Genomic DNA, 23,519 nt, shown 5'->3' with positions numbered 1-23,519 from the left:
TAAGAACATAATTCCATTTATAGTAACATTTAAAAGAATAAAATACTTAGAATAAAGTCCAAAATCAGGGTGTCAGCCAGGCCATGCTCCCTCTGAAACCTGTGGGGGGAATTCTTCCTTGCCTCTTCCTTATAGTTTCCTGGCAATCTTTGGTGTTCCTGATTCATAGGTACCTTACCCTACTCCGCCATCCTCACATGGCATTTCCCTGTATCTCTTCATGTCATTTCCTTCTGTGACACCAGTCATGTTGGATTAGATCCCACCTTGATAACCTCATCTTAACCTTACTTCTGCAAAGATGCTATTTCCAAACAGGTCACATTCAGAGGTGCTGGGGGTTAACACTTCAGTGTTTTTGGTTTTACTCTTTAAGGAGTCTGGATATTCATGATTCAAAACTTGGAATGTTTAGAAATATCCTCTTCAAAATGAGAAATTTTTCTGTTAAGTGCTTATAAAAGGTGCCAATTCTATGGGCCATTTTACTGTGTTCAAAAACGAAACCTAGAAATAATTCCAAATTTAGATTCTCCTTTCTTACCTTTAGGGAATATGGACAGAAATGCAAATGTTTATCATTTAGTTATGATAAATCAACCTTTGGAACCACCGCTTGGTGCTTGGTTGTGCTAGAAGAGTATTACAGAAAAACAGTAGCTTTCATTGTCATTTTTCAGGCATAATTACAGTAATAGAGTTGGATAAAATTAGTTGATGAAGATAGGATTAAGGTAATATTGTTTTGACTTGGTTATATTTTATTTTTCAATGTATACATTTATAAACATAATTTGATTCACAAAAAGTAGATTGTTAGTTCATAGGGCAATATTATGTCTTTTTCATGATCAGTTGAGTAAAAATTCTCAATTTAAATAAGATCTATTTTCTGTGAACTGTGGAGACTGTCAGTGAATTCAGAGTGCTTCTCAACATTTTCATTTTTTTTTAAGTATATATTTCTTTATTGATTTCAGTGAGGAAGGGAGAGGGGAAGAGAGATAGAAACATCAATGATGAGAGAGAATCATTGATTGGCTGCCTCCTGGATGCCCCCTACTGGGGATCTAGCCCACAACCTGGGCATGTGCCTTTGGCAAGAATCGAATCTGGGACCCTTCAGTCTGAAGGTCACCGCTTTACCCATTGAGCCAAACCGGCTAGGGCCAGATTGCTTCTCAAATTAAGAAATTTAGAGCATCCTGGATATTTCCTTAAGTCATGCTGAATGTTCTTATTGGCAAATTATTCTATAATATAATGCTCTGAAAGAGGGATTCTAAGCTTATCTGGGAAATAAAAGTAGGGAAATATTTATCTGTTAATCATATTCTAATCCTAATGAATTAAAAATTTTACTTTCATGATATAATTTTAATGTTCAGCCAGATTTTCAAAAAATGGAAAGTAGAGATACTATTCATTGTCATTTTGCCCTTTAAAAAACTTTTTAATACAAGATTAGCAAGATATTAGAGCTGTGGTAATTAGATTTCTTTTAGGATAATAAACCATTAAAGTTTATGAGTCACGTTAACAGAAAGACCTCTCAGTTCCACCATTTCCCTTTATCAGTTCATTCTACAATGAACATAAAATCCTCTGCCTGGAGTTCAGAGCACAGCAAGGGAGAGAGGGAAAAGCCAGAACAGAAAATAATAAGTGGGAAATGTTTGGTGTCTCTCTCTCTCTCTCTCTCTCTCTCTCTCATACACTTATTAAAGCTGGGGACAATGAAACAAGGAAGGGCTTAGGATAGAAGAAGCAACAGGAGAGGGCATAGGCGGGGCTGCTTTGGCTCACTGAGAAGTCACAGGAAAGGGGGCTTTGGAGACGGGCCCAGGGTGGTTAGCCTGGGATGGGCTGCTGCTGCCCATTGCTGCCCTGGTTGCCAGTCTTTGTGGGGTCCCTTAGAGTTTAGGAGATGCAAGGCTGAACCGGAAGAAGAGAGGGGAGGGAAAGGCACAGGCATGATTCTGGGAGGAGTGCGCCCAGTAACCTTTTGATCCTGAAGCTTATGGCAAATGTCTAGTGCTGAGTGCACTGCTGGGAACAGCAGAACTTGCCTGGGGTGAGACTTCTCTCAGTGGCTTAGTAACTAGTTTGTGGTCTGAAGGATTCAGGTACTCCCCACATTTCTTTTCTGGAAGTCATCCCAGAGCCTTCATAGTTGTTAAAAAAAAAAAAAAAAGAAAGAAAAGTAATAGAGCAAAGAGGAAGAGAGCTCTGGCCTTTTGTGTGGGAAGATTCACCTGATCATTCCTTGGTGTCAGGGGTGGTTGGTGGAAGCCTCCTGAAAGAGCAGGGTGTGGGCCACAGGCCAAGACTCTGGGTACAGAGAGTGGATGCCACCTGTCACTGGTATTGACTGGAAGAGTCTCTCAGTGACAAGAGCGCCATACTGCTCTATTCCAGCCCTACTTAGAGGGGCCCTGGGAGAGGACTAAGGCAGACGCTGTGTGAATGGTCACAGACCACAATGTGATAAAACCCTCCCGTGTGTGCACCTCACTATTTCCTGTCCTTGCCCTCCACATTACTTGACTCTTATTTTCATTATTATGGATTTTGTTCTGTACTTTTATTTAGAACATCTCAAAACCTTTTGGAAGCTGAAGAATATATATGTATTTTTGCATGCATTATCTTAACAAGAATATCCAAATTGATAGACATATCCAAATAGGTTGTTAATGATTTGTGAAAAGCATGTGGGTTTTCTTTCAAAAGAATTCTTTGATTATAGATTTTCAAAGGAAAAAAGCCATTGTTTGCAACTTATTCTTCAAAAAGTGCCAAATGCTCTTTTGTGGCCAGGAAGATGTATCAAAAACACATCCTTCTACAGAAACTTCAACATCTTTCTGTGAATTCTAAAAGTTTGAAAAGTCCCATAAGTAATTCTGTATGTGTTGGGATCTGGCTAGGAATGGGGGTTGGGAATTGGGATGATCTCAGAAAGCAATCTGGCATCTACTCAATCAGTTGTGAAGTCATTGGCATTTTTAGAACCCTGCACAAATAAGCACTTTTACTGATTTTTTTAAAATTAACCTAAAAACTGAAAAAGCCAAAGTGAGCAGCAACAGCATTTATTTAATATCATAAAAAAATTGCAATCCAGGGGCATAGATTCAGGCAGAAACCCAAATTATGTCCCAATTTGGCAAGGGGTTTTTATGAGAAGGGGAAGGGAAATAATTATATGAATAGAAGGAAGCAATTTCTATAGGTGCTAATAAGCTAAGTTATTTTTTAGCTATACATGGTGGTACTGATTCTAAGGAATGTCCTTAAATTTCAGTCCTCTTAGTCAGGATGTCTGCAAACAGTTGTTTGGAATATAGTGTTAGTTTGGCCCATTCCAAAGGTTATTTTGCCTAGTTCAAACATTCCAAAGGCTCACAAGGATCAAGACCTGCAAGGTCTTTTTACCTTCATTTTGAAATGGCTTAATTTATGTTTTTTCATTAAAATCCAAGTCAGCATTCTTTAGCCCACATAGCCAACCTAAATGAATTTTTCAAACAGTTGGTTTTGCCCAAAGGCTAAGAAAGAAACACCTCTACGCTATTACCTCTGACAGGAAACTTTAAACCCTTATCCTATACCTCATCTGATATGTGTGCATGACTCCCAATTAAAAATATGATTTTGGGGTGGTAAGTTAATTTTTTTGTTAAATATGTGTAGCTCTTTGCAACTATGTGGCAAATAGCCTATATATTGTTACTCATATGCTGGTTGATAGCCATCCTACTCAGTCTTTCAAGATTTATTAAAGCTTTATCAGTTATTCAAATCTGGATGAATTATCAGTTTGGTCAGATTCCAGATGAAATTGATAAGTTTTGCTACACTGTCAAAGTTAGCCAAATGTTTTGGAAATTATTTGTCAATGCAGTGCAAGTTCATCTGATACTAGAGGCCCAGTGCACGAAATTCGTGCAGAGGTAGGGTCCTTAGGCCTGGCCGGCGATCAGGGCCAATCTGCAGGGCGACTGGTGGGGCGATTGGGGGGCTCCTGCTGGCACCCCCTTGGCTGGCCTGGGGCCTGTGGACTGGGGGCAGCTTCTGTGTTGAGCGTCTGCCCTGTGGTGGTCAGTGCGCCTCATAGTGACCGGTCGTTCCGCCGTTTGGTCAATTTGCATATTAGGCTTTTATTATATAGGCTTGCCTGCATAGACTTTCCTTATGAATACATTTTTTCAGAAAACATGTTTTAGCAATGTTTTTATTTTAACGAATTTGGATGGAATTTTTTCAACTTAGATTATTAACACTTTTTAGTAAAGTTTCAGACATAAAGGAAAGGAAATAGCATAATGAAAATCCATGCCCACCATCTATCCTAGGAAATAAAACATTACAAAGACAGTTGAAACTGCTGGTATATTCTTCCTACATTGTATTCTCTCCTCTCACCTGCCCTGTAAATTTGCTGTTGTAATTCCCATGCATATCTGTAATAGATTATTTTTACTCATCATTGTTGATGAGGTTTATCCATGTTGCTATGTGCAGCTCTAGTTCATTCTTTTTTCATCGCTCTACATTTCATTCTCTTCTTGGTGAGTATTTAAGTTGATTTTACCATTTTGCTGTAATAATACCATATGGACATTCCAGTAGGTCTCTTCTTGTACACATGTATGTTTTTTTCTAGAATATATATTTATGAGTTAAATTGCTGAGTCACAAGGTATATATAAACATCTTTCATAGTTGTTCTCGAATTACTTGCCAAAATGTTTATACAGTTCACAGGCCAGTGGTGTTGTAGAATGTCTTTCAGTTTGAGTTTGATGTTTCCTCGTGATTAGATTCAGGTGGTACATCTTTGGCAGGAATATCACAAAAGTAAATGCTGTGATCTTCCCTGTGTAACCAGTAAGGACCTTCATTATAAAATGGCTCACGATTCCAATGTGTCCCATTTCTAATGATGTTTATTTTGGTCCTTTTGTTAAAATGATGTTTGCCAGCCTTCTCTAGGTTTTTCTCTTTGTAATCGGTAAATATTTTGTGGAGGGGTACTTTGAAACAATGTAAATATTCCATTCTCCACATCCACTTCCTGCCATTTTGGAATAACAGGGTCCAGACTTCCCCTAAGGTCTTAAACAATAATGAAAATCTGACAGACTATGGGAAACAGTAGTTTTGAGACATTGGATGCTAAGCAGTGCTAGGTATTGATCTCTCAAATGAGGTGAGCCCCATGATGCCCCAACTTACTGCAAGGCCTCACCACAGTGAAGGGGAACTCATGCAAGCTCAGTGGTCTCTGTGAGTTGAGGTTGAGGATTTGGGGAGGTCAACGTGACTAGAACTCACAGGACAGAGTGCGAGAGGGGAGAGAGCTACGTAGAACTCTGGAGACCCACCAAGAGTTCTCCAGTCTTGAGCACATTGGTGAGGAAAGTCCCCGAGACTAGGGATAGAAGCACCATAAGGAACAGGCAGAACAATGTGCGGAGCTCACACGTATGAGAATAGGGCATGTTCCCACCAGCCAGAGTGGAGAAACTTCATGGTGATACGGGCATTGGATAGATTCTTAGAATGTAGTCCCCTCAGTGCTAGAGCTGAATGAGCCTTGGACTGTAGGCTGCTCAGGTCCAAACCTAACAAAGCTTAAAAGCAAACCCCGAAAAGATCCAATGTTTCCAAGTAACCTGTCCCAGAACAAAGCACAAAAGTATTTAAAGGAATACCCTCCCCTTAAAAGTCCCGCACCCTACATTGTAGAAGTTAGTGTCCAGCAGTAGCTACCAGGATGAAAGTAGGAAAATAATAACCTTTACTGAGGAGAAAATTCTTCCAAAACTGATAAGAAAGGCACAGATGATAGGATTGAAGAAATGAGGACACTACGACGGCATGTATACGTATACTTAATATTTTCTGGAGCATAAGGAGAGCATGAACATGATAAAGAGTAACATGGAGCCTTGGCCAGCTTGGCTCAGTGGATAGAGCATCCGCCTGTGGACTGAAGGGCCCTGGGTTCAATTCCAGTCAAGGGCACGTGCCCAGGTTACAGGCTCGATCCCCAGTAGGGGGTGTGCAGGAGGCAGCCAATCAATTATTCTCTGTCATCATTGATGTTTCTCTCTCTTCCTCTCCTTTCCTTTCTGAAATCAATAAAAATACATATTTTTTTAAAAAGTAACATGGAAAACCTTTAAAAAACTTTCCACAGATGGAAACTATCTTGTTCCTCATCAAACTTTCAGTCTATTCATTTTTTAAATATCAGTATGGATTTATGATTTTCTTATTTATTCAGTGCAGTATAACTTGTTTCTAGCATTATTTATTTTGATATTGAAATTGTACCTGATCTGGCCAGTGGGAGCCCCTTTAAGTTGTCATCTGTGCACTTTTGACATGTCCCAAACGTTCTTTGTGCACTTTTTAACATTCTACTACACAAAATGTTCACCCCTGGCGTCAGCTATTTTCCAAGGAGCCCTGGTTTCTTTTAGTGGAGACTAGTATTTAGAAGTCAAAATCTGAGTTTTAGGTGTTGCTGCTGCCAGGCTCTCCCAGTCAGAGGTAGGGAATAAATCTGTATGTCTATCAGTCAGTTGACCCATCAATTGATAGATGTAAGCCATGAGTTTACATCAATACTTCCAATTCCAATCCAATACTATTTGGGTTCATTCTACCTTTCTATATTTGCAACTCCATTTCCAACAGTGAGAAACCTTACTTCCATATCCTTAGTATTCATTTGTGTATTTGTTTGATCCCACTGTACGTAACATATCTATATTGCCATCACCACCTCTGCCCTGGATGGATATTCCCCCCACCCACTCAGGCCCAGCACCCCACATGGGGCCACTGTCACCACTCCAGGTCGTCATCCTCCTCAGCCAGCCTATGCTCTGACATCTGGCACTTCCTTCCCCACCCCTCAAGGAGGCTCTCCGCCCTGAGGGAACTGTTACCTCCCTGGGCCACTGTGTTCCTCCCCCTGGTTTGATACCTGCCTGGCTCAGAACCACCTCAGGCTTTTGTTCTGAATGTTTTGGGAGGGCCAAGAGGGGAAGAGAGTTTAAGATGCTTTTTGATAAGCAGAGATGAATTTCCTTTCTGATTTATGATTTTTGTGTCTTATTTAAGAAATATTTTCTTTGAAATTATAAAAATATTATTCTATAAAGCTTATAAAAGTTATTTTCACATTCAAGGCTTTAATTCATCTGAAATTGATTTTTGTATATGGGTAGAAGTAGGATCCAGTTTATTTTCTTTTGAGATGGGTCTATATTATGAAATGGGTTATAGCAGTATTATTAATTAGTTCATATTTTGATATATGACCTATTATTGATCTGTTAACTATCTAAGAAACTGATCTGCAGTTTCACTTCTATAATATCAAGTTTCCATATATCATGAGTCTAATTCTGAGCTTTCTCTTTCATTTCTATACTAATCATTACCACCCTATCTTATTAACCATAATTTCTCATTCAGCCAGAGTCTAGTCAGGAAAACAAACCTCTTTAAGTATTTCAAGCAAGAGCAGATTTAGTCTGGAGAATTGGGTATTTACAAAAGCAGTAGCAGGCCTCGAGGGATAAAGGTTCAGGAAGTGACTGCTACTTCTCAGGTTTGCCACTAACTTTCAGGAAGTCAGGAAGGTGCAGAAACTACAGAAAATCTCTGGAAATAATCAGTTGTCACCAATACTTAGGCTGGTGATTTACAGAAAACACCTGAAGGATGCTGCAAAATCTCACATCTCATCTGCTGAAGTCCATCAGGTATTTGCCATTCTTTGACAAAGGTGCAAAAGTGTACTTCTGCCTTCATTGTATGAGTGTCTTTCATTGAGAATCTACCCAGAAATCTGCTGGCAGGATCAGGGGAAATGTAGCTTCCGACACCCAGCCCTGTGAGTTAGAGGAGGACAGGGAAGGGGCATGAGGGCATGAACTGCCTACAGGCATCCTGGCACAGGTTCTTATTAATTAGTCTCATTATCTGTGCATGCCCCTTCTCCCCTGCTCATATGGTCCTGGCTATTCTGAGTCCATTGCATTGCCATGTGAACTTTAGATAATCTTGTTAAATGTTATGAAAAACTCAGGATTTTAATTGAATTTACACCTAGTTTTCAGACTGATTTTGGGTTCATTGACCCTTTGTAATATTCAGGCTTGCTATCCTTTAAAATGATTCATCTTTCTTTTTAACATCTTTTAATAAAGCTTTATGAATTTCTACATGAAGATCCTGTATCTCATTCTATTTAGTAATTCAATACTCCTTAAAAAATATGCGCTAGTCCCTATTCTATGTGGTGAGGATGTAGTTGTGAACAAGAGAAACATACCTATCTTAGTAAACCTTAAGACAGCAAACTAATTATTTTAATATATTACCATGCAGTAATAAGCACTACAAAGAAAACTAAAGCTGGAGTAAAAGGGATAGAACATGATTGCAAGGGGTGTGTCTTAAAATTGTCAAGGCAGGCCTCAGATGGGTGACATTAGAGCAGAAAGCTGAAGGGGACGAGTGAGCAAGGCTTGTGCATATCAGCCAAAGCAGCGTGTGCAAAGGCTCTGGGGCAGGAGCATGTTTGATGCATCCAAGAAGCCGCAAGAAGGCCTCTGGCTGGAGTGGAGTGAGCAGGGAGGAGAGAGATGGGGCCAGATCATAGAGCACTTTATAGATACTAGAAGGGCTTTGATGCAAACAGATAAGGTGAGCTGATTATTTTTATATGTATTTTAATTGATTTCAGAGAGGAAGGGAGAGAGAGAGAGAAACATCAATGATGTGAGAGAAATGAGAGAATCATTGATCGGCTGCCTCCTACACGCCCCCTACCAGGGATCAAGCCCACAACCAAGCATGTGCCCTTGACCAGAATCGAACCTGGGACCCTTCTGTCTGCAGGTCAATGCTGTATCCATTGACCCAAACCGGCTAGGCCAGTGATGGCGAACCTTTTGAGCTCGGCGTGTCCGCATTTTGAAAAACCCTAACTGAACTCTGGTGCCGTGTCACATATAGAAATGTTTTGATATTTGCAACCATAGTAAAACAAAGACTTATATTTTTGATATTTATTTTATATATTTAAATGCCATTTAACAAAGAAAAATCAACCAAAAAAATGAGTTGACGTGTCACGCGTGTCATAGGTTCGCCATCACTGGGCTAGGGCCTGATGTATGTTTTTAAATAGTTGCTACAGCTGCCATGTGGAAAACAGACAGAAGGGAAAAAGGTTGGGAGTTAGAGAGGTTAATGAGATCATTATCTTAGTCCAGGCTAGCGATGACAGGCCAGCCAGCAGGTTTCAGAGGTAAAAGTTCCAACATGTTTACCAGGGATTCTATGTGGTGCGTACAAGAAAGGAAGAATTTGAGTGAGGCTTCATTGGCTTTTTCCCTGAACTGCTGGATGGAGTTGCCATTTTACTGAGACGTAGACGACTTCAGAGGGAACAAGACTAGGGAAAAAAGCGGTTGGGTTTTTCTTTTTAACTTTATACACATTGACATATAACACACAAATTGTAATTGTACCACCTGATGAATTTTTACCAAGTGAGCCCATCCAGAGAAGCAAATGCAAAAGTAAATATCATAACTTTAACACCATAAATTTGTTTTGCGACTTTTGGAACTTTATATAAATGGAAACATATGGTATATACTTTATTCTGTCTTATTTTATTAGACATTTTGTTTATCAAATATTTCCTTTATATAGTTACTACTTTTTATATCCTATTTAAGAAACATTTGCCTTAGGTTATAGTCTCTTGTGTTTTCTAACTATTTTCCCTAGAATTACTGCCTTTTAGTTACCTTTTAGGTTTAGGTGTACAATCTATCAAGAATTGATTCCTTTTTATGTGTCCTTCTAGGCTGTGCTTGCCTTTTCATTTTCTTAGTGATGACTTTTGAAGAGCAGACCATTTTAATTTAGAGATTCCAATTTATTTTTCTTTTATGGTTAGTGTTTTTTGTGTCTTAAGAAATCTTTGACTCAAGGTCAAAGAGATATTTTATTACATATGAAGCTTTTTAATTGCAACTTTTATGCCTAGGTTTGTGATCTATCTTGAATTAATTTTTGAGTGTTGTTTGAGGTAACTGTTGAGGTTTTTTCCCCCCTAAATGATACATAGTTGTTTTTATACCATATATTGAAAATACTGTCCTTTACCCATTGAATTTCCTTGACACCCTTTATTGAAAATCAATTGACCATATATGTCTGGGCTCTTTTATCTTCATACTAGAGGCCTGGTGCATGATGGGGGCCGGCAGGGGAGGGGGGCCATGGCCCCCGACTGGGCCCACCCCCAGTCGGGGTTGGGGGGGCGGCCTGATCGGAGTCGGGCCAGCCTGGGGGAGGTGTCAGCTCCTCCCCCCCCCCCCCCCCCACACACACACACACATTGGGCCAGTTGGCCGGCCGCAGTGCATATGACAGCGACAGGTTGTTCCAGTGTTTGATCGCTTGGCTTTTATAGATTAGATTAGATCAGATCAGATTAGATTAGATTAGATAATTTTTAGATTTTATTATTATTTTTTTTTTTTAATATATTTTATTGATTTTTTACAGAGAGGAGGGGAGAGAGATAGAGAGTTAGAAACATCAATGAGAGAGAAACATCGATCAGCTGCCTCCTGCACATCTCCCACTGGGGATATGCCCGCAACCCAGGTACATGCCCTTGACCGGAATCGAACCTGGGACCTTTCAGTCCGCAGGCCGACGCTCTATCCACTGAGCCAAACCGGTTTCGGCATAGATAATTTTTAGATTCTACTCTACCCACTGAACAACTTGTTTATATGCTAATACCACAATCTTCACGGTAGCTTCAAAGTCGTGTGGTCTACTTCTTTTTTCCCCTACTAATATTTTGGTTGCAGTCACATTAACTCTGTAGATAAATTTAGGGAGAATTAACATCTTAATAATAATGAATATTTCATCCATGAACAGAGTATCTCTCTCCATTTATGTCTTTAATTTTTCTCAGCAGTGTTTTTTAGTTTTCAATGTAAGTCTTATCTGACTTTTGTTTAATTTATTCTAAGTATTTTTTTAAATTCTCTATTGTTTAAAGTATTACATAAGTCTCCTTTTTCCCCCATTGACCTCTCGCCCCTACCCCCCAGCACATGCCTTCACCCCCCTTCTGTTTGTGTCCATTGGTTATGCCTCATATGCATGCATATACGTCCTTTAGTTGATCTCTTACCCACTCACCTCCCGCTTTCCCTCATAGGTTGGACAGTCTGCTTGATGCTTCTAATGACTCTGGTTCTATTTTTGTTCATCAGTTTATGTTGTTCATTATATTCCACAAATGAGTGAGATCATGTGATATTTATCTTTCTCCGACTGGCTTATTTTGCTTAGCATAATGCTCTCCAGTTCTATATATGCTGTTGCAAATGGTAAGAATTCCTTCTTTTTTACAGCAGTGTAGTATTCCATTGTGTAGATGTACCACAGTTTTCTAATCCACTCATCTGCTGATGGGCACTTAGGCTTGTTTCCAAATCTTAGCTATAGTATTATAAATTGTGCTGCTATGAACATAGGGGTACATATATCCTTTCAGATTGGTGTTTCTGATTTCTTGGGATATATTCCTAGAAGTGGGATTACTGGGTCAAATGGAAGTTCCATTTTTAATTTTTTGAGGAAACGCCATACTGTTTTCCACAGTGGCTGCACAGTCTGCATTCCCACCAGCAGTGAAGGAGGGTTCCTTTTTCTCAGCATCCTCGCCAGCACTTGTCGTTTGTTGATTTGTTGATGATAGCCATTCTGACAGGTGTGAGATGGTACTTCATTGTCGTTTTGATTTGCATCTCTCGGGTGACTAGTGACTTTGAGCATGTTTTCATGTGTCTCGACCTTCTGTATGTCCTCTTTCAAAAAGTGTCTATTTAGGTCCTTTTCCCATTTTTTGATTGGATTGTTTACCTTCCTTTCGTTAAGTTGTATGAGTTCCCTATAAATTTTGGAGATTAAAACCATTATGCTGATTGTTTAATAGACTCGCTATATAAACAGAAAGAACATGGTTCATCTAGATATTTTTATATGTATGGGCATTACTCTTAGTGATATTTGTTGTCCTTTGTTGCTCATGCCACTTAACTGCAGGTTGAGACCTATTCTCCTTGCAAGTAGAATAAAATAATGCACTTTTTTTGGCAGACCCTATTCATATGGTTAAAAAAATTAAGATTGCCTTTTATTTTTGAAACCTTTAATATTTAGATTCAATGAAGTTGTTATTGAATTTAGCATTGATATTGTAAAATAAATGCAATTTGGATTTCATATTTCTTAACATTCATTCTTATTTCACAAATGGTTGATAAAGAAATTATGCATCATAAACAAGGAATCTTTGATGTTTTTAATTTGTATCTCTCTGATTGCTATTGAGGTTGGTGATCTTTCTTTGTATTTAATGGCCCCTTAGGATTCCCCTGTTCTGTATTGCCTATTTATCTTCATGGATTGTGCTTTTTGTGTCTTTAGGTATATTTTTGAATCCAGGGCTTATTCACATTTTGCTTCCTAATCTTTTTGTTGTACAGGTCAGATTTTTTATTCTTACCACTTGATTGTTTGTGAAGCATGTCTTGCTACTGCCTTATTTTTGTTGATTTTATTCATGACAAGAATTGTCAGTATGAGAATATATCTTTTATGCAACCAACTTAATAAAGAATTTTTTTAAAAAAACCTTATTGGAGATAACATTGGCAAATGTGCTTTCTTGTTGTTTTGTTGATGGTTTCTTTTGCTGTGCAGAAGCTTTTTATTTTGATGAAGTTCCATTTGTTTATTTTCTCCTTAGTTTCCATTGCCCAAGAGCTGTATCAGTAAAGATATTGCTACAACAAATGTCTGCTATTTTGCTGCCTATAGCTTCTTCTAAGATTTTTATGGTTTCCTGTCTTACATTTAAGTCCTTTATCCATTTTGAGTTTATTTTTGTGTATGGTGTAAGTTGGTGGTCTGGTTTCATTTTTTTGCGTGTATCTGTCCAATTTTCTGAACACCATTTATTGACTAGACTGTCTTGACTCCATTGTATGTTCTTGCTTCCTTTGTCAAATATTAATTGAGCATAGTGGTTTGGGTCAATTTCTGGGTTCTCTGTTCTGTTCCATTGGTCTATTTGTCTATTCTTGTGCCAGTACCAGGCAGTTTTGAGAACAGTGGCTTTGTAGTATAGCTTGATATCTGGTATTTGATCCCTCCAACTTTGTTCTTCTCAAGATTGCTGCAGCTATTCGGGGTCTTTTTTTATTCCAGATGATTTTTTGGAGAGTTTGTTCTAGGTCTGTGAAATACGTCGTAGGTATTTTAATGGGGATTGCATTGAATCTATAGATTGCTTTAGGTAGTATGGACATTTTAATGATGTTGATTCTACCAGTCTATGAACATGGTATATTCTTCCATTTCTTTTTATCTTCCTCTATTTTTTCAGCATCCTGTAATTTTCTGAGTACAGGTCCTTTACCTCCTTGGTTAAATTGATTCCTAGGTATCTTAATTTTTTTTTGTTGCAATGGTAAATGGGATTGTTTTTTTAGTTTCTCTTTCTGTGAGTTCATTATTGGTATATAAAAAAGCCATAGAGCCCAGCCGGCGTGGCTCAGTGGTTGAGCATTGACCTATGACAGTGGTTCTCAACCTTCCTAATGCCGTGACCCTTTAATAGTTCCTCATGTTGTGGTGACCCCCAACCATAAAATTATTTTCGTTGCTACTTCAAAACTGTAATGTTGCTACTGTTATGAATCGTAATGTAAATATCTGATATGCAGGATGTATTTAGGCGACCCCTGTAAAAGGGTTGTTCGACCGCCAAAGTGGTCGCGACCCACAGGTTGAGAACCGCTGACTAGGTGGTCATGGTCTGATTCCGGTCAGGGCACATGCCCGGATTGTGGGCTCAATCAAGTGTGGGGCGTGCAGGAGGCAGCTGATCAGTGATTCTCTCTCATCATTGATGTTTCTATCGCGCTCTCTCTCCCTCTCCTTTCCTCTTTGAAATAACTAAAAATATATTTTTTAAAAAGCCATAGATTTCTGGGTGTTAATTTTGTATCCTGTTACATTGCCAAATTCATTTATTAATTCTAGTAGTTTTTTTATGGAGTCTTTAGGGTTTTCTATGTACAATATCATGTCATCTGAAACAATGACAATTTTACTTCTTTTCCAGTTTGGATGCCTTTTATTTCTTCTGGTCTGGTCGCTATGGCTAGCACTTCCAGTACTATGTCGAACAGGAGTGGTGAAAGTGGGCATCCCTGTCTTGTTCCTGTTCTTAGGGGAAATGGCTGAAGTTTTTGCCCATTGAGTATGATGTTAGCTGTAGATTTGTCATATAAGGTTTTTATTATGTTGAGGTATGATCCTTCTATTCGCACTTTGCTGATTTTTTATCAGGAAAGGGTGTTGGATTTTCTCAGATGCCTGTTCTGCATCAATTGATAAGATTATGTGATTTTTCTCTCTCAATTTGTTTATGTGATGTAACACATTTAGTGATTTGTGGATATTGTACCAGCCTCTTATCCCTGGAATAAATCGCACTTGCTCATGGTGTATGACCTTTCTAATGTAATGCTGCATCCAATTTGCTAGGATTTTGTTGAGGGTTTTAGCATCTATGTTCATCAGGGACATTAGCCTGTAATTCTCCTTCTTTGTAGTGTCTTTATCTGCTTTTGGGAATAGGTTTTAGTTCAGTGATGGCGAACCTACGGCACGCGTGTCAGAGGTGACACGCGAACTCATTTTTTTTGGTTGATTTTTCTTTGTTAAATGGCACTTAAATATATAAAATAAATATCAAAAATATAAGTCTTTGTTTTACTATGGTTGCAAATATCAAAACATTTCTATATGTGACACGGCACCAGAGTTAAGTTAGGGTTTTTCAAAATGCTGACACGCCGAGCTCAAAAGGTTCGCCATCACTGTTTCAGTTCTTTGAATGTTTGGTAAAACTCCCCTGTGAAGCCATCCGGTCCAGGGCTTTTGTTTGCTGGAAGTTTTTTTATTACTATTTCAATTTCATCAGTAGTTAGCACATCATTACAAGCAGTCGAACTCCCAGTCTCCCAAACTCCTGGTGGAACAACTGCCCAAGAGGACAATTTGCATATTAGGCTTTTATTATATAGGAGAATTCCATGTGTGCTTGTGAAGAGTATGGATTCACTATCAGAGACCAGGCTCTTTCCATTTCATAAGGCTGTTTGCTGAATTTGTTTAAACCTATACGCTTTCTAAATTTCTATTTCATCCATCAATAATTGAGAGTAGAAGGTAGAATCTCAAAGTATGATAGCGTGGTTTTCCAAAATTGTAGTTCTGCCAATTTTTACCTTATGAATTTTGAAGCTATATGGTTATCTGCATACCAATTCAGAATTTTGCCTTTCTGCTATTATTTAAACATTAGAATATGACTCTTTTTTTTTTTATCGGTGCCTTTTACTTTAATAGCTATTTTGCTGATCCTTTTATTGTCAAATTTTTGGGGCCATATGCTTTGGTGTGTTTTTTTTTCCAAATAGTATATAGTTTCTTAAGGAGCATGTGGCATATTGCTATTGGCTGTTGATCTCCTTTTTAATTATTTAGTTCACTGAAATTTATCATGATTATTGGTAATTTTTCTTATTTTGTATTTGTCTTGCTTTTAAAATAGTTTTTGTTGTTCCCTCCTTTTTTCTATTTCTTTAGATCAATCAAGTTTTACAAACTTTACTCATTTTTCATCCCCCAGCTAGTTTGGAAGTATAGCCATCTGTTTCTATTTTTGTGGGTGATTATGTACATTTATTTAATTTACTCTAAAAAGTAACCTACTCTTCCCAAACAACCTGTAATACTTTAACTTCCTTGTTTTACATGTTATCTATTATTTTTATTGTTACCCAAATAAGACAGTACTCTGTTTATACAGTCAATATTTGTTTTGATTTATTCACATTTACCTAGTTCTTTGTTCACTAGTCCATCATGCTTCTCAGACTTTTACATGTAGGACTGTTTTCATTCTTTATGAAATACTTTCCTTAGAAGTTTCTTTAGATAGAGGGATCTGGTTGTAATGAACTCTGTTTTGTTTTGTCTAAACACTTAATAATGTAACTAGAATTTTCTGGTCCTCCAACTCTGATCACAGAATATCAGAAGCATTTAGCATCTAAATAGCCACCCACTAACAGATACCTAATGCCTTGGCGCTGGAGAAGCCTGCATGCGGATTGGCCTGCTGTCCATTGTCTTCCTGGCAAATGTGAGGGTCGAGTGTATTTACAAGGATAAACCTCTAGACAGATACGTGCTTATTAATGACACATGACTACCCTGTGCACTGCGGAGAGACCTAGAAAGGGTGGCATGTGTATAGACAGTGATTCAGATACAGCACTCGAAGCCGAGGGAACTCATGCTTTAATAGACACCGAAATCACAAAAGAAGGCCAAGTGCCTTAGCAATCTCAATAAAAATATGAAGTTCTTTTTACATGATAAATTTCATAATATAAAAAGTTTAATGCCATCTGGAAACTGTAATTTACAAAAATGTCCACATAGGCCAAAGATGGCTACCTCTGCATACAACGGGTGTGAGTGCCAAGTGGGGCAGGGGTCTGAGGAAGGGAGAGGTGACCACATGTATCCTTACATGGAATATCTTTGAAGGATCTGGCACAAACAAGGGCCCAGTTCACAAACCACATGTACAATCATTTTAGATAAAACAACAAAATAGGTGATGAAATATTATACACTTTTCACTTTCTGCCTACTTATTAAAAGCAAACCAGATTATTGGGTGGTATTTTTTCCAGCCTTAAGTGAAACTAACAAAGTGACAGTTCCCCTTGTGGTGGGAAGTGGCGTGACAGGCAGGCACCATACTGAGACTTGCTACCATGATCACCTACTGAGAGTCACTGGGACAAGGTCAGGATAGGGACAGTGTGTGCAGCACTGGTCTCCTGCTGAGACCCAGCAAGCATCAGTGCGAACCATGATTTTTTTTCAAATGGATGGAGGTGAGAATTTTTTCATTTTACTACACACTAATGTAAATTTTAGTAGCTAATTGTGTCTTGGTATTTTGACTTAGTTAAAAGGCAAAGTAGCTGAGTAGTTCACTGGTGAGAATTAAGGTAGAATCTACTCCTACCTTGCTTTGTGGTCATACCAAGGCTGCTAGGCAAGGGAGATTTTATTGCTTGTGTTCAGTGTATTTGCATCTGATGAGTACAGTAGGGGCAGGGCATTCCAGTTTCCTGAGCTGAAATCGAATTGTATCCAATGGGATTTGCATATGGAAAAGAAAAAGTAATTTTTGTAAATTTTACCCACATCCATTGACTCCTTCCAAGATGGAGCAAAAAGCCAAAGACTATGTATGGAGGAGTCATTCGCTTCTATCCATGTGCCTCAGAGTTCTCATGAATGCCAATCGATTTTGTCTATAACCTGACAATTCCCCTTGATTGTAGAAACAACACATTATTCTGATTGTGTTTTCTGTTATCTATACCAGGACTCAGCAAACTTTCTTAAAAGGCCAGGTATTTAGATATTTTAGGCTTTGTGGGCCAAGAGGAAAAAATCAAGAATGTTATGTGGGTATTTAGATAACTGTTTAAAAATGTAAAATCTATTCCTAGCTCATGGCTGTAAAAAAAACCAGGCCTCTGACCAGATTTAGCCTCTGGGTTGTAGTTTGCCAACTCTTGATCTGTACAAAGAAATCTGTGAATTACCCAATCTCACAATTTTTAAGTGCATCCTTTTTTTTTTTTCAGTATAGCCTGAAAAATTCACTCTGATTTTACATCCATTTTATTCCTGTAGAAAACACCAAGAGTGACAGTAAACATCAAGAAGCAACGACTCTACCGTGATTTTGTTTGGTCCTATTATTTCACCATCTCAGCTTTCCCTCATTGTAGCTTATATCTAGAACAACACAAAAAACACATATACCATTTGGCTTTTCAACATGAAACCTGTAACAATAATGTACGTAGGACTGAAACCAAGTTAGGGTCCACGAATTCTCCTGGCTGGCCTGATAACCTCGGGAAGCGGTGTGGTGTGGTGGAGGCATGAGCTAGAGGTGGGCAAATGGGCAGCAGCCTTGTCCTCACGGACAGAGCACAGACCCAGGCCTTCCGTCCAGGGCTCCTTGGCACTTGGGAAAGAGGCTGAGATTTGCTAAGAAAGGAACAGCCCAACTATCTACATATAGATTCAGAAATTTACTGTGAGGTTTAGTTTTCATAATGGAGAACCTGATTTTGTTATCTAATGCACAGTGCTGTAAACTTGGCTTTCATTTGCTACACTAGTACTTTTATTACCACTTATTTTTTTCCTATTGACATAAAGTTATTTCTCTTCCAGCATTAGATCAGGGTTAGACTGGGACAGCCTTATTGTTTGCTTTTGTGGACATGGCTGTTGGGTTAAATGCAAAAACCTCTACGACATAGCAGAGAATAACACAAATTGAATAAATATTATCCCTTCCTCTTTCAGAGTATACCGAGGAGCAGGACCAGTCATGTTTACAGAGTGGCATCCTACCCAAGGTTAAGATCTCTCCCTGTGGGTCTTGATGTTTGTGACCCTTATGCCAGGCCCCTCACGTCCACTCGCTCCCTGTGCTGCGGGTGCCCCGGGCCAAGCCCACCTTTGTGTGATACATCCTCACAGTGAGGGTGAAGGCTTTTCATTTTAGAATTACCTGAGAGGCTTCTTTACATTCTCCAGCTAACCTTAGCACTGATAGAACTTTCAGCATTGCATTTCTTTATTTGGATATGTTAATGTCACCCTTCTCTAGACTATTATTTTGTCTCTTCCCAGCTGGCAACACCTTCAGGGATGTGTTTCCCTGTTCAGCAGTATTTGGATGTAAATATACCCAAGGCCCTGCTTCTCGGGCTATGGACATAAAGCCTTCTGTGGGAGAGCAGGGGGCCCCGGTCGCAGCGAAGATGAGGGTCCCTGTGTAGCTCACAGACATGGGGTGCTGGGATTGTGGGAACCTGGCAACAGAGTTAGAAGTGGTTTTAGAGGCCTGGAGGTGGGAAAAGATAATAAAATTAAGCAGCTAATAAAGGGAATAGGAGCTGGAAGGCTAGATTCTGGTTAAATCTAGTTAGAGGATTTTTTTATTTTTTTATTTTTATTTTTTTGCTTATAAGGAAACTGAGTATCAATTTCAGTCTTTCCACCCCAAAGCTTGATAATTACTTATTGATGACTATTCAAAATTTGACATTTTAAAAAACTTTCTGAGCTTTTAAAAATAATAGCTATAAATGCAAAGTACTATTGATAATAAAACCAAGTTGTTCATCCACGTACAAAAAAGTCAGTAATGTTTTAAAAGCACAAAATTGCATTTTAAATCGCAATTGCATAGTTCTGAAATGCCTGGATAAGAGTTATATAAATTTTTTAAGAAAATTCAAGTTTGGTTGACGGTGGGCCCCAAGGATATTTGTAGAGCTCAACAAAACCAAGTTCAGGATGGAAGCGCTGTTTTGATGTGAATTATTGCATTGTTACTGTGATGTTACAGTATCATGAGACCAAAACTGCTACAATTTAATTTAAAATCATTGGCATTTTTTAAACCATTATTCTGTTTTTGGCTAATATAACATTTTCATGTAGAATTCAAGTTAGAGAGATTTTATATATCCCACCCCCAGTCAGCACCTGAAAGCCTTAAAAAAGCTCTATTTGTATTTCTGTGTATAAAAGGTACTGCATATATACCTCTTAGCAAAATATGTGCTCCCTTTCCTCTCCCCACCCCAGAACCCTGGCCATTTTTAATACAAAAATCCTGTTGAAGAATCACATCAAAGATGAGAAGCAGAGAGTTCAAAGGTAAACATTTGGTGAAGTGTGTAGAAAATTCCATGAGCCTCCTGTACCAATCCCACAGAAGTGCTGGCTTTTGATGAACCTGACCCAGAGAAGCCACCATCTGTGTGTGTGGTGGTGCCCTGGCCTGGAGTGCACCCTTTGTGAGATAGCTGGTGGCTTTGTGGGGTGACTGCACTCAGACAGGGAGTAGGCCAAGCGAACAGGTCATCTGCAGGCTGCTGCACTGAGTCCCTGGCACAAAGATGCTTTAGCATTTGGAGGAAGGAAAAAACCTTCCCGGGGACAGAAATTTGTAGCCGTTGCCAGAAGGAAGTCTCAAAGGGCGAGTGGGGGCTGCAGCAGGAGGGCCGGCGGGTGGTGGCAGCGTGCTCAACGTGGTGGTCTCGCTGCGCCAGTGTCCGTTGGGAGGGGGTTTTGGTGGTGTTTCTCTGTGTTGTTGCAAAGACAGCTCCTTGAGTTCAAGCTTGTCTACGGTCTCCTCCTTCTTGTTGTGCCGAGGTGACAGATTTAACAGGCTGAGGACATCTCTTTTGGAAGTCATCGTTCCAGGGGTCCCCCGGAATATTTTCATGGGTCCTGTGGAATGCTGGGGTGTGCTCTGCCAGAACATCTTCAGGTTGTGCACAGCCTGCACCTTTTCGTCAATGGCTGCCATTTTCAGTTTATCTATGTCGGGAGCATCAGCTGGACTCGAGCGAGCAGAACCAGCTGAGGAATAGGAGAGAGCTGGGGACGGTGCACTACCAGCAGGAGAGTGGTGGCCTGAGTTTGGGGACATGTTCCTTGGGGATTTGGAAATGTGGGCACTGTAAGGAGAGCTGGGATACTTCAGTTTAAAGAGAGGCTGGTCAGTCAGGGAAGTCTGGGAATCAGAGCCGGGCGACGGGCGGCCACTATGCTGGCTCGGGCTGTCTTTGATGGACACCTCCAAGGTGGTGGGGCTGCTGTATCCTGAACTCACCTTGGGCAGGGATGAGCTTCTGGCTGGGGGCTTTGGTTTAACAGTAATTGGTGATGGCTGACTCTTCTGATGGGAGAGCGTAGGCCTGCTGAACGCACTTGTTTCTGATGCTCTGAAGACGGCAGTGTTATTTGGCATGGAAATGCCATCTTCTGGGTTGTTATTCTTGCTGGTCTGACTGCCACCCCTCTGAAGACGTTCCACTGCAATAAGATGACTTTGTGTCTCCTCTAGAATTTTCTGGGCCAACTCTTGTGGATCCAGCTTTGGGTTGCTTTCTTCTTGGGATTTCACAGTGCTATCTGTTTCTGTGCTAGACTGGTCTGATTCTCCCGTATCTGAACTTGCTAGTTTTCCAACCTTTTGGAAGGGTGAGTTTGGGCTGGGAATCAGAGTCATTTTAACTGGAGAATTTGGAGTGCTTATGCTCCCCTTGGAGCTTATGGAAACTTTCACACCTCCAGTTGTCCCTACTCGGGACTGTTTGTAATCTGGTGAGAAGCGTGTCTTTCTGTTTTCTTGGTAGGCTGCCAAAGGCTCAGTGCTAATGATGGAAAACCCTTCATATTCTTCCTCATCTTTGCTGCCTGTAGGGCGGGTCTGAGGGGATAGCTGGCTCCGAGGCAGGGTGGATCGCTGTGGGTAAGCATTCTTGGGCCTGTCGTAGTCCTGCCGTCCTCGGGGACCCCCACCTTCTGACCCACCCTCAGGCTTGGAGACAAAGCTCATCGAGGAGGCGATGGAGCTCAAACTGTACACAGAGATGGCGTCCGAAGCGATGCTCTCTGCGCCGGTGGGAGAGAAGGGAGGGTGCTGGTAGCCCAAGGGCAGGGCATTGGAGACAGACTGGGCCGAGGCCAGGGACTCCAGGGAAGACGAGCTGTCGAGGCTGAGGCGCTTGGGCAGCTCAGTCGAATCTAAGACAAAACGTATGTACCCAGAAGGCAGTTAGAATTCTATATGGTTTTGATTTTTCTTTCAAAACCACAAGCATCTTTATATGCATAGAAGCTAGTAAAGAATTATACAAGTGCTACTTATATACAACTTGAATTCATCTTGTAATTCTGAAAAACACAGTCCTGTTGGGAAAAGGACATCTTACATAGGGACAGAAACACCCTAGGAGACCCCGCTGCAACCACCATGCACTCCCTACTCTGCTCCCTCTTCTGGGGACCCCACCCCCAACCCCGTCTGCCTCCTGCCCTGACTGGGGCCTGTAGGCAATCTATGATGTCCCCTGTCCTAGAACCAAACCCCCTATCCCTCTAGCTCTGGCCCCATCGCTGCGCCTTCCAGCAGCCTCCTCAGGAGTCACTCTCCGCACTGCCTCTCCTCCCACTTTCTCTTAACCAACTCCACTCAGGCTTTTGTCCTCCCATTTCTCGTAACGGTCACCAATAACGTCCATGCTACCACATCCGTGTTCACTCCTCAGCTCTGCGGTCGATGGCACTCTGCCTTCTCTGATGACTCCTTCCCAGGCCTCGCCTCATCTTTGTGACCTTTGAACCCTGGCATGTTCACAATCCTCTTCCCTTCGGACCTGTATGCACTCATGCGTCTCCACCATGGCCTCTCCTTGAACTCTAAACTCTAGAACCAGTTTGTGTCTAATGTATGTGTCTAATGCAGGGGTGGGCAAACTCTTTGACTCGAGGGCCACAGTGGGTTCTTAAACTGGGCCGGAGGGCCGGAACAAAAGCATGGATGGAGTGTTTGTGTGAACTAATATAAATTCAAAGTAAACATCATTACATAAAAGGGTACGGTCTTTTTTTTTTTTTTTAAGTTTTATTCATTTCAAACGGGCCGGATCCGTCCTGTGGGCCGTAGTTTGCCCACGGCTGGTCTAAGGATACTTCAAAACTGAGTATGTCCGCCCTAGCCTGGTGGCTCAGTTGGTTGGAGCATCGTTCTGTACACCAAAAGGTTGCAGGTTCAATCCTAGGTTGGTGCGCGTATGGGAGGCAACCAATTAATGTTTTTCTCTCTCTCCAATCAATAAAAAACATATCCTTCGGTGAGGATTCAAAACAAAACTCAGTACGTCCAAGATAAAACTCATTCTTCCTGCTACTTTCAAGGTTTCAGCAAAAGGTAGTCCCTTCTGGTAGTTGTTCCCAAAAATAGGGTATCACCTTTGATGTCTATCTGACAGACATTTTTCAATAGATCCTGTTGGTGCTGCCATCAAACCATGGCTACCATCGAGCCAGCATTTCATCTTCACTCTGCAGCCAGCTTGGCCCTTTAAAGGTCAGGTAGGCAGGTGTCCCTCCCAGGCCTGAGTGACCTGGTGCCACTCCTCCCTATTCTGTCTGCTCTGTGGCCTCTGTTTCACTTTGTAGGCCAGTATACTCTGCTTGTTTTCTTCATGGCACTTGGCAGCACCTCATCTGATCTGCTACATGTATGTTAATTGTAAGTTCCATGAGAGCAGGGAGTTCCTTTACTGCTCTTGGACAGTCCCTAACACATACACACACAAAAATGTTTCTTCACATTTCTTTCCCCTTCCTAAAATGTGCTGGTGTCTGACCCCAGGGGCGCTGGGCGGAGCTCTTAC

At 40.4% G+C, this 23,519-nt stretch overlaps 1 protein-coding gene and 1 long non-coding RNA gene across 3 annotated transcripts in view; one reads left to right on the top strand and one right to left on the bottom strand.

Annotated features, from left to right (window-relative positions):
- The window catches only part of LOC118678219, a 47,078-nt gene that overhangs the window by 14,368 nt on the left and 9,191 nt on the right, over positions 1-23,519 (top strand). The gene's annotated exons all lie outside the window — the stretch shown is intronic.
- TTC28 (tetratricopeptide repeat domain 28) overlaps positions 16,496-23,519 on the bottom strand; it is a 379,564-nt gene continuing 372,540 nt past the window's right edge. Inside the window, exon 23 of the mRNA XM_036353570.1 lies at positions 16,496-21,864. Within this exon, the coding sequence (XP_036209463.1) occupies positions 20,234-21,864 (1,631 nt within the window). The 3' untranslated portion in view covers positions 16,496-20,233. The remainder of the gene's footprint in view (positions 21,865-23,519) is intronic.

This window comes from Myotis myotis, unplaced genomic scaffold, assembly GCF_014108235.1.
Source record: "Myotis myotis isolate mMyoMyo1 unplaced genomic scaffold, mMyoMyo1.p scaffold_m19_p_20, whole genome shotgun sequence".
Classification (NCBI taxonomy): domain Eukaryota; kingdom Metazoa; phylum Chordata; class Mammalia; order Chiroptera; family Vespertilionidae; genus Myotis; species Myotis myotis.
Note: the sequence above shows the minus strand (reverse complement) of the source record. Positions and strands in the feature narration are given on the sequence as shown.